Source organism: Bombus fervidus, chromosome 15 (assembly GCF_041682495.2).
Source record: "Bombus fervidus isolate BK054 chromosome 15, iyBomFerv1, whole genome shotgun sequence".
NCBI classification, from domain to species: Eukaryota; Metazoa; Arthropoda; class Insecta; order Hymenoptera; family Apidae; genus Bombus; species Bombus fervidus.
The window spans coordinates 1,608,056-1,619,488 of NC_091531.1; the positions used below are offsets into that span (position 1 = coordinate 1,608,056).

An 11,433-nucleotide genomic window follows, 5' to 3' on the forward strand; every position below is an offset into this window, starting at 1 on the left:
AGTCCCAAGGTCGGGAAGGAAGTCTTATCTCTGATGTAGATTAAGATGTGATCGATGTCACACAAGAGACAACGTATTTAGAGTACTTCAGATAGTGACAATGATTTTTCACATTAATGTACATTGAGCCCTTTACGAATTGCCAAAGACATTTATATTCAACATGATTCCCTCGAGCAGATCGAAGAATCTGGATCGCCATGTAACTTCTCTAGCAAGAGTAAACTCATCGAATATTTTTTGATTCTGTACTATGGTCACTAATAGTTGGAGAAACTCTTAGGTTGTCCTAAAAGTTTCTTTCGTTTCATAACGTGATAATAAATGAACAACAATTTCTGTTTTATATTATTTTATTAAATTCGGTGTGATCCATTTCGTTCTACTTCTATTATTATGTTCGTTTCTAATTCAATAAACTAATATAAAACACAAAACAATTTTGCAATCCCCAAAATGAAAAGAAAGTGTAAAGTAAGTTACGAAAACAGTAGCAATGGAAATATTATATTCGATGAAGAAAAAACTTATAATGAAGATGGTACAGAGATCATGGAAACATCAGATTTAGAAGGTGAAAACTATAAATATTATAAATAACAACATGAAGTTATTGAATGGGGAAACTTTACATAACTGGACTTTTTTAGGTATTGTGTAATTAAGGTTTTGCTCGCACGATGTAATGAAGTACGTGTCAAAATGTTTTATTATTTTTGATCATTTTGTACACTGCTTCTCTACATATTCTACAGCCATTTGTTTAACACGAGTCACGTCTTCCTGAGTACCATGCTGTTCTTCAAAATTGATGAACTTTTTAAAGAGGATCTTCATCTTTCTAGGCGGTAATGTCTGAACAACTGCTCTCTCTAGAACTTTCCTGTAAATACAAATTATTACAAGGTAAATTCTCTATGAAATTAAAATGACAAAATATAGTTGAAAAAATATTTTTACCTTGCTATATCAATATCATTAGATTTCACTAAGGAGTCGATATAACAAGACCATATATCCACCCGTTTTGGATAAGAACTTAGAATTTGTTCAAACAAAGTTTGTGCTCTCTCTTTATCCCCAAATTTGTTCTCCATAATCGCAAACCGAGCCATTAGATTTACATCTGTAAAATTCATATTATATTAGTATTTTATTCTTTATGACATTTTATTTCTGTTATGTACATACGTTCAGATGCTGGCAAAGATTGCAATGCTCTCTGCATAATATGCCTTGATTTGTCCTTCAAACCCATTTTTATCAAAGCTTCTCCACAATTAAACCATGTCTCAGGAATATATTTAAACTTCGCAATCATGGTAGATATTGTTTTCTCCACTTCCATCTGCCTGCCAGCCTTGACATGAACTGTCAACATGTGGCTGTATATTTTTCGTGAGTCGTTAGACCTCACTGCCTCTTGAAAAACATTATTCAATGTTTTAGGGATCCCAAATTCAGACTCTAAATTCAACCACGCATTCCAAACATTTAATATTTCATTCTCCTCTCTAAAGTTAATTGTTTTCACCGCTCTTCTCGCAACTGCTCTTGCTTTCTCTATTTCTGTTGCCTGTAAATGGTATGCCATATACTGTAACCATACTATTGAACTGTCTGGACTAGCTAAAACTAGTCTGTCGAACTGATCCACGGAATTTGGTAACTGGTTGTTGGCCAGCGCTTCTTCTCGTTGGCGAATTTCGCCTTCCTTCTGTCTTTCTTGTTCTCGACGTTCAGCGGCACTTAATTTCTTATTTTTCAGTTTTGGCATTTTCTCTACTTCATCTTCACTATCGCTGGATGACTCTTTATCCTGATCGAGAGATAAATTGGGGTTGCCATCCCAGAAAAATCCACACGGAGATATCCTTGGCTTCTGCTCGTAATCCGTATCTTCCAGTTTTATCTTTTCTTCTCCTGTTTGTTCAACACACATTTTCTTAGAATATTCCTTCTCTAAATCTTTCACTGGTTTCTCTCTGTTTCGTTTTCCTTTGTTTTTCATCTTTTGTATTTTCTGTAATTTTTCAATTTTTATTTTTTCGGTGTGTAGCATATTCTCTCCTTTTTTTGTTCTCACTTTCGACGCTTTACTTTTTTCGACGTAGGACTCGCGATTACACTTGACGATTCGCAATTCTCGGTTACAACTCGACTGATAGACGATGAGTTAAGATAGCGATTGAGCAGAGTGCGCGATATAATCTAATATAACGACTGCTCAAGGAACGTAGAAGAACTGTCTTTCTGTGCCGATGGCCCTGCGGAGGAAAACTGTGATAGGTTTGGCTAAGAGTACGACAGGATCGGATTCGTTAGGGAAAGTTTCGTTAGGAAAGTGGGGGAAATGGACGTCGCTGTTAATTGGTTGATCTACCAGGTCGGTGAGTGAGGAGGGATGGCAACCGCCGTCGAGAGAAAGTTGCTAGCGGGCAGACGTATATATTAAGTTGTAGAAGTTAATTGTAGGAGCACAATGGATGTTAATAAAATATTGGCATCTGTTACGATCTGATCTTGATCTTCGGTGTTCGTAACCGATTATGCGTTACTCTATATGTAGAATCTTAGATTTCTCGAATTATATTTAAATCAAAACGGTAGTAGCTGCCACCAGAAATAGTCTTTAGACTATTTCAATTGGTTCGACTCTCGTTCGTTATTTTCGAAACGAGGCGAACGACCGAATGGAATAGATTGAAAACTTGTCGCACCTTTCTAAATCGCGGCACTATTCTGAATATCCCAGAAGATCGTTTAAATACTTTCGCGACAACAGAACGGATTCAAAAACTTGTCGCTCCTTTCTAAAGCGCAACACTATTTAAAATTTCCAAACTATCGTATTCTTGATAATCTAATTCGTTGATATAACCATAGGAGTAGCTTTGACTACCGTATTAATGCGACTGATAAATAAACTCCACGTTACGGCCTGCCTGCTATGGGCAGGAGTACTAGCGCGAGAAGGATTAGAGTTTTCTTGGAATAAATAAATAATTTCAATGTCTTGTAACTAGTAATTTAGTCGATTTTATTTAGTTATATGTTTATTAACAATATTCTGATCTTAACTCTCTATGTAGTTTACAAAAGGAGGAAAATTATCATTAGCGATGCAGCTCTAGATCGCATTCGGGTATAGGTAAGTTGGATGGTGAAAACTAATTTCTGTTTCTTCCTTGGTTATTCCTAATTCTTCTCCAATATTTTCTTCTTCTCCTCTAATGTCGGCATACGTTTAAATCAACGTTCTGCTCGTTTCCTGCTGTTATAGGCTCTACCTCTATGAAGGAAGAAGAAAGAAAAGATAAGGGACGTACAAACATTGTTTATTATTTGGATACAAGACTATAATATGAAGAATCTCTATTTTGCGTTTCCAAGAGACACAATTTGTGATTATAGTAACAAGTAGATTTACGCGATACAATATGTCACAAGAATTGAAAATGTTGCTAAAATATTACAATCGTGTACAACACGTATCCTATTCTCTCATCTAACTCTGAATTCTCTTTCCTCAATCGTATGAATTTAAATGTATTAAAATCAAGATTTCCATCTTGGATAGTTTTTCAAATCTAAAATAATTCGAAGCTTTCTTATCACGATTTGATCAAAACGGTTTGCCAGCTCTTTCGACATTGTATATATACTATATATTTTCCATTTCTCCCTATCTTTCTCGAAGATATCGTTTCTCTTGTAGCAATGCCATAAATATGCGATTCAATAGATTATAGAGATTCACAATTTAACGTAAAATAACTAGAATCAAGTTTAAACCATAATCATCGTCACTTATTCGTACCATCGTCATTTGTACCTTTAATTCATATAGTTAAAACTAAAAAGTGCCAACTTTTTTGCTGAAAAATTTGCACATTCATGATTTTGATACGAGGCCGATATAATTTTCAAGTTCATTGGCTCAATTAACCCTGCTGCGTTCTTTCGATCATTTTTTATCCAGTGGTATTTTTTGATGTTAAAAAATATTTCAAATTCAGGTAAGATATGAAAAGACTGTTATTGGTATGCATGACTGCTCATCTCAATTTTAAGATAAATATTTTCTTAAAATACTATGTTGAAAATGACAACGTGAGATCGCGCTCGCCATCTATATGCAGATGCGCTAGTTACAATAAATAGTAACTAGAAGATAGTTCTAGATATAATCGATACGTTTAATCGATAGGTTTAAGGAATTCTTTTGTCTTTTTTTTTACTCAGTCCATGTAAGAAAGTGCAATAAAGGTCGTTAAGCTCAGAACGGTGTGATAAACTTCTCCGAAGAATAAACTAATGGCTATTGTGATCCTACCTCTAAATAGAGAAATAACAACATATTATAAATCTCTTTTACTGCTAAAATTAAAACAAAATTGAAGTGTAAAAATTCGAAGATTGCAGCAGGGTTAAACTTCCCTTTAGAATGCCAAAAGTTTATCTACCAATACTACCAATACACCCCCAGTATATGGATTGGTCACCAATTCTTGATGTCTTAAAGTAAGGTTTTCAGCCTGACGCGATGGTGTTTTTTATTATAACCTAACCCCGCGTTCACGAGGTTAGAGAGTAAAAAAACGCGAGAAAGAGACGGTAAACTGGGCGCAGGAGGGAAGAAATGGAGAGTGACAATAAGTGAGTGAGTGAGTGAGTGAGTGAGTGAGTGGTGAGTGAGTGAGAGAGAGACCGCGAGAATGGGATACGGTCGGAGGAGAGACAAGGATAGAGTGATAGGACGACAAGATGGAAAAGAAAGAGAAAGAAGACGCGTTCATTTGAACACAGTGCCTTTGACATTTTTTATGTTCCAAAGTTAAAACCTACGGACCCGTATATATATAATCGCATATTTCACAAATACGAGCCATTCTTTATAAAATAGAAAATACTCACGGGCTGTATGCCTCTTACACAAGTAGATATGGGTTTTCACTTGATTAATTCGTCCAAAGTAAATGTGTACACGATTTCACTAGAAAACGTCAGTGTTACGTAGACCAACAGTAGAATTTTAGCTAACGCTCTTACGGAGACTTTACGAAAAGAATAAGGGAAGGAGAGGTGATGCGTCGCGATACCGAAAAGCACGGGCCATAGCACGGAATTATCGGCAACGTCACACACCGTGACGAATACTCGGAATTTACGATTCGATGTGTCTGAAAGTAGTCGCTCGATGCTACGAGACTCGAGACACACGATCGTTTTACAATAGGGTTTTATATCTAGATCACGTCACGATGCTCGCTTTTACTTGAAAAATCTTTGACACGATTTGGTACGAGTGTGAATTCGCCGCCGACCGAGTTTGCTACTCGAGTTATTTACATTTTTTCCCACGCTTCCCTCTCCTAGTTTATTAAACATTTGAGACACCACGAGATTATCACCACTGATTTCGCTAACACAACGTGCAAATAATATAGCGATTACAATATGGCCGATTTCCGCATTGGCAGACGCATTCTGCGCTAACGCACAAGAAAGTACCATCTCGTTTGTCTAGGGTGAAACTTCGAAACGAATGTTGCCACTCACGGCTATAAAAGGATTTTGTTTACCAATCACGTTTATCGCGTCAAATTATTCCAATTTTAAATTGGACTATCGATCGATTCAAACTTGTCTTTAACTATCAATTCATGTAGTTCATATTAAAAAAAAAACTTTAATACTAATTATTGGATGACATATTTATAACTCCCCAGTTTCTAATCGTATTCCAATCGTAACTTGGGCAGATCTGAAGAAATGAATTGTATTGTTCTCGAAACATTGACACAGAATGAAAAAAATAATTAGAACATGTCAATTTATTTTGTTCTTTCACTTTTATTCCATGGCTTCTGAAAGTGTTGGTAGACCTTTTATGATTACCATACGCGTATTATACGAAACATTTTCAAATTTCATTAATGCTGTATTGACATCCAACTATCATAATTATATTTTTAAAATCTTAAACGATTCTGAAAATGAATGCAGAAATTATAAGATATTTAGTACAAGTACATGTACATATATTTTGCAGAGATTATAAAAATATTTAAATAAACAATCATTCATAAAATCAGTAAGTCTCAGTATTCAGTGGGACCATTTTTAATATAACACATTATACGCTTAAAATGACTATACATACTGTATATTAATTTTATACTAAATATAAGTATTTCGTTTACTCCCGGAGAGACGCGATCGCGAGGAAGCACGTCAACGGAAGTCGTAAATTCCCGTTACGATTAGACAATCGACACCACGAAATGATCGATCCCCTATTTCGGTTAGGATAATAGAGGTGGTTAAATTGAATATGACACTGATATAACAAATTACAAGTTACAGTTTATTATAACAGCTTATGTACAAACTAAATATGAGTTGCTAGAGAGTAATTGTAATTTCTGAGTTCGAGTAGAATAACGCAAGTTTGAATGGTCGAAAACGAAAGAGCAACTAACTCTCTATGAAAATGATGCTGCGAAGGAAAACTTGTGATGGGTGGATCCACGGACATCAGATGAGCTGATTCATTAAAGACAGGGTTTCGCTATGATAGTGAAGGAAATAGGCTTCGTTGGTAATTGGTTAATTTTCGAGGTTGGTGGGTGAGAAAGGGGCTAACTGTCACTGAGAGAAAGTGGCGAGTGGGAAGCATCATACGTGAGAAAACGAACTTTCCCGAATCTTCCCGTAGTAAACAGTAAACTGTTAGAAAACGAATTACTAAAGAGGTGTTTGTTGGATTTGAAGGGCCTTAGCTGGAAATTGCTAAAATTTATGATGGGTCCTTGAGGCTATTGAGAGTACGCCGTGAGGATGTGCGGACATCTGATTGCCAGCCAGCCCGCGGTATGTGGCCTGGTCTAGGTAGAGAGCCGGCCGAAGTAACAATAAGTTTACATTAAATATCCTGCAACTTTTATATATATTTTCAAATTGGCAATATAAATAGGACAATATTATCATGGTGCTAACAAAATGTTTTATATACAACACACAATATGAATATTAAAGTTTTCTGTGACTTATGTAAATACTTTACCAAGCCACTGTATATATCAATATTAACAGTATGTTTTTGCATCTGTAGCCATAAAATAGAAGTAAATTTTCAAAATATTCTTAGATATTGTGTATTAAGTTGTTGCTGACATCCTGTAAAGTAATGTGTCAAAATATTTTATTATCTTCGTTACCTCGCTTCTCTTCATATTGTATAAATATTTGCTGAACACAAACCAGACCTTTCTGAATACCATACTGCTCTTCAAACTGGATATACATTTTGAACGAGATTCTCATGCTTTTACATAGTGATGTTTAAACAAGTGCTTTCTTCAGGACATTCCTATAAATTCATTTATGAAATAAGCACTCTATGAAATTAAAAATATCAACTTTTTTAAAGTTATTATTATCGCACAACTTGTCTTCTACAGAGTATTTCTTTTCAAATGCAAACCTTACCATGCAAATGGGCATAATATTTTATTCCAAGGAACTTAATGAGATATATCGTTCTATTTTAGAATGAATAGTATAAGACAGATTTACCTACAAAATTCTTGTGCAGTCTGATTTTTTTGCTTCACAGGTTGCAGGCAATTGATCGTAAACCAGCTGGAGAAACCGGCTAAACTGGGGCAATAAGCAATGAGGTAACCCACGTGCGATTACATCACGAATCGCAAATATTATATCCACAGATGAATAGACCGTAGGCTTATCGTACCATCCATATTTCTGTGTCCAAAGTTTATGACTACATTTTACCAATGTCAGAAGCACCACGAAGACCCAACGGTCGAAGAGGTAGGTTGATTTAACTTCCCTTTGTTTTACACATTCGGTACTTCCAGTAACTTTTGAATTTTTATTTTTTTGGCAAGTACCACGTTCTCTTGGTTTTGTTTCTTCCTTTTTAAGTAATTATTATTATTCGATTTCTCTCTCACATCATACTTGTTTTCAAATGCAGATTTTATGATGCAGAGAGGCATAATATTGGATTCTTTGGAATTTAATAAGGCGTAACATTTAACTTTAGAATGAATAGTATAAGGTGTTAGATCTGGCTGTAAATCGTTTATGTGACGACGTACAGGTATCGCAGCTAAAGTTCCTTTACCAATACCTTGTAGGAATATCAAGATAAACCAATTTGTCACCATTAAGATTCTACCACGTAGCAATTTGCCGTCCGGGAATTGTATTTGCTTATTTTGTTTGGCACTTATTTTGTGCATTATTGACGATAACGTGGTCAATTCGACAAGCTCGTGTACGTAATTTATCCATATAATCGTCCCAGAAATTTTGTCCCCTATTTTTTTATTATCAGAGTAATGATTCTTAGACACTATACCTAGCAAGTTATTCTGTAATTGAACAACCAAACCATCAGCCGTAATTTTTTCAATCTTTCCAGTAACTCTCTGCCCTAATTTTACAGATGAAATTGGTCTGTTTTTGTAATATGAATTACTTGAAAGTTCTACTAATTTATTAAAATACAGGATCAATGTATCCAATGCTGCCACCATTCGACTTTTAGGATCAGATAGATCATCGTATATTTTCTTTAGCGACAATGTTAGTCCTAATTGTTGTTCTTTCTTGTTAATAGAAAATATTTTTGCCATTAAAATTTGGTTTGTGTGCAGTAGATTAAAATTACTAACGTTACTATAGGACACATATCCAAATGGCGTACATTCTGAAACTGGTAAAATTAATCTTATACCATCTGGCTCCATATCTTTGATCGTACAAGGTATACAGTCTCCTATTTTCAGTTTCTCAAAATTCCTGTATCTTCCTTGAGTTACAATAGTCCTAGTTAAAATTAAATTAGGTACTGTAGCAAATACAAGAGCTGAAAGTGTATCACCAGGAACATATTTTGATGCCAGTAGAGCTGCAATCTCCATACAAGGTGACATGTGACCAGCTGGTAAAAATCCTGTACTAACAGTTTGTCCTTCATTTCTACTGATTCTTAAATATAACCCTTGAGTGGATGATTCTATTATTGTGCCTTCTACTTCTTCACCAATATCGAATGCTGCTTTTTCAACTTGTATGTCCTGATTAACCATTTTTACAGTTATCTCTCCCGAATCTGTGTTCACTGTTTGAACTTTTACCAAAATTGTTTGTCCAATCGAACAGTTCCAATTTACGTTAGATGTTTCCGTGTCGAGAGCAGTATGTGAAATCCAACCTTTAACATCCCCGAAGAACTTTACCAATATTCCACGTTTATGTATTTGAATGATAGTTGCGTGGTGTTTCGAGTCAATTTTCGCGTCTTGTATGTTCGCTAAAATGGGCAAGTCACTCGTTATTAAAGACCTTTTCAAAGTGAGATATACTTTTTTTCGGTCTATATGAACGGACAAGACTCCTGCTTCTACTTCTTCGTCGACTTTCAGCTTGTTTAAGGCACTTAAACCTTCGTCAGATATATGATCTGGTGCAATTTGTCCATTAAATTTACCAAGTTGTACATTAACGAAACCATTCACTTTGTCAATATCTGTAATCTTTACATTTACCATGTCGCCAGGTTTAAAATCAGACAATGAAAAGTACTTCTGTTCCAGCAGCGAACGCTGCATGGTACAGAGATAAATTCCATCTAACCAGCTGTATGATAATATTCTGCATTTATGTGTGGTACCAGGTGCAAATTTTTCAATGATTTTATTATATTCAACACCTGTTCTTTTCAAGGAAACGAATCCCCGTATTCCATTCTTAGTTAATTGTAGTACTATTCCACGAGATTCTCTGAATAGAACAGTAGCTCCTTCTACAACATCTCCAGGCTTAATAGTATTGTCTCTAGATTTATCTATCGTCGAGCTAAAGTATGCAAATTTGATGGTCGGCAAAATATATAATAATGTTCCAGTAATTGTCAGACTATTTGAATATTTAGATAAGGGCTCGTCTAAATATATTTGATTTATGAATCCTATATTGTTTTCATTTAATGAAACACATAAGCCATTAGACAACACTTTCTTTATAGAAAGATCAAATTTTGTGCCTGGCATCATGCTGTCCAATGATTTAATTTCTGTTTCACAAATAGTCTTAACAAGCTTCCGTTTCAAAGTTAATGTAATCGTCGATGTATTCTCATTATTTTTAACTTCTTTAACATAGCATAGAAGCTGTTTACCTGGAATTACATAAGACTTCTTAGTAATAATCGTTAGTTTTTTTCATAAATGTATATATTATTTAAATTTACTTACACAAACATTTTTCACTGCCACTTTCCTTAGTAGGAATAAACGCTCTTACGTTTATTAAACCTGTGTCTACCAGATAACCATGATCTTCTATACTACGAATAGTACATACTATTTTTGAGCCAATATCTAAATAAGCAACATCTAAACTTTGATTTATTAGACTGGGCTCAAGAGATATCGCAATTTGCAATATCTCTTGCGATTGTATAGCTTTTACATAACATACGACGTAATCTCCATAGGTATATAACTCAGGAAGGGACTTAAATTCGTTTGTCTCAGAATCCTGTGATTTGACAAAATTTTGCAACAAATTTGTGTAACATTCACTGATATCTGTAATTTGGGCACGACCTACTAAGCCGCCTGGCAAAGATATCAGCAAATCATAGTTTGTCACTTCAAAAATACATCCTAATACCACTAATCCTTCAGATATTGTTGCATATGATAATCGTTCTGCAGTGTTGGGAACAAAATTTGGTTCCTCTTCGTCTTGTTTCTTTGCCCTCTGTTTCTCACGATTCCTTTTACCAATTTTCTCATATTTGCCAAATAACTATTAACGTACAAATATTGAATAAGTAATTTTAAGATATTAAAATATGATGGATATATGTAATAAATTTACCAAATCTGATGCTTTCCTTTCTCGAACTTCTTTTCCACCTCTTAAAAGATTTTTCGACGTCATCTATGAAAAATAATTATGTTACTATTATATACATTATAAAAAGAAAATTTACAAAATCTGTAGAAATGTATAACTATAAAGTACCGAGATAAAGTATGTGGTTGGTGGGTCGTGCTAAATGCTGAAGAAACACTCGAGTATAGTTAACAATATATATTTATTAACAAATACTCTATATGTACACTTTGCGTAAAACTCGCGATTACTATGAGCGGTTCGCGATTACAAGTTGGACTTGGACACGATAGAAGTTATGATGATGATTGCTTAAGATGTGGAGGAACTCGGGTCAACTATTACTGCTAACTACCAACTATCGACTCTGACTGCCGTCTAACGACTGACATTCCGTCACGATGATGCTGCAGAGGAAAACTATGGTGGGATATGTCTAAGGATACGAGATCATCGGATTCGTCGAGAAAAGCCTTCGTTAGGAAAGTGGGG

The 11,433-nt window shown here is 34.9% G+C and overlaps 1 protein-coding gene and 1 long non-coding RNA gene across 2 annotated transcripts; both read right to left on the reverse strand.

Moving 5' to 3' along the window:
• Positions 1 to 683: 683 nt before the first annotated feature.
• LOC139994980 (rRNA biogenesis protein RRP5-like) lies at positions 684 to 11,225 on the reverse strand. The gene is made up of 7 exons (XM_072018079.1): positions 11,071 to 11,225; positions 10,924 to 10,986; positions 10,301 to 10,851; positions 7,870 to 10,239; positions 1,192 to 2,174; positions 961 to 1,126; positions 684 to 883 (listed from the first exon to the last, which is right to left on the reverse strand). The coding sequence occupies exons 2-7, from the start codon at positions 10,984 to 10,986 to the stop codon at positions 721 to 723; spliced, it is 4,296 nt and encodes a 1,431-aa protein (XP_071874180.1). The 5' UTR covers positions 11,071 to 11,225; the 3' UTR covers positions 684 to 720.
• LOC139995175 (uncharacterized) lies at positions 3,126 to 7,564 on the reverse strand. Its single transcript, XR_011801885.1, has 4 exons — positions 7,495 to 7,564; positions 7,272 to 7,375; positions 4,918 to 7,182; positions 3,126 to 3,292 (listed from the first exon to the last, which is right to left on the reverse strand). It is a non-coding gene; the product is annotated as an uncharacterized lncRNA (long non-coding RNA).
• Positions 11,226 to 11,433: the final 208 nt, after the last annotated feature.

What these genes read in the sequence shown, in the direction of transcription:
- LOC139994980 (XM_072018079.1), bottom strand. Translation starts at nt 10,986, where the DNA reads ATGACGTCGAAAAATCTTTTAAGAGGTGGAAAAGAAGTTCGAGAAAGG. An exon ending in AAGGAAAGTGGCAGTGAAAA is followed by an intron (nt 10,240 to 10,300) that starts ATGTTTGTGTAA and finishes AACGATTATTAC; the next exon opens with TAAGAAGTCTTATGTAATTC. An exon ending in AATGATATTGATATAGCAAG is followed by an intron (nt 884 to 960) that starts GTAAAAATATTT and finishes TTGTATTTACAG; the next exon opens with GAAAGTTCTAGAGAGAGCAG.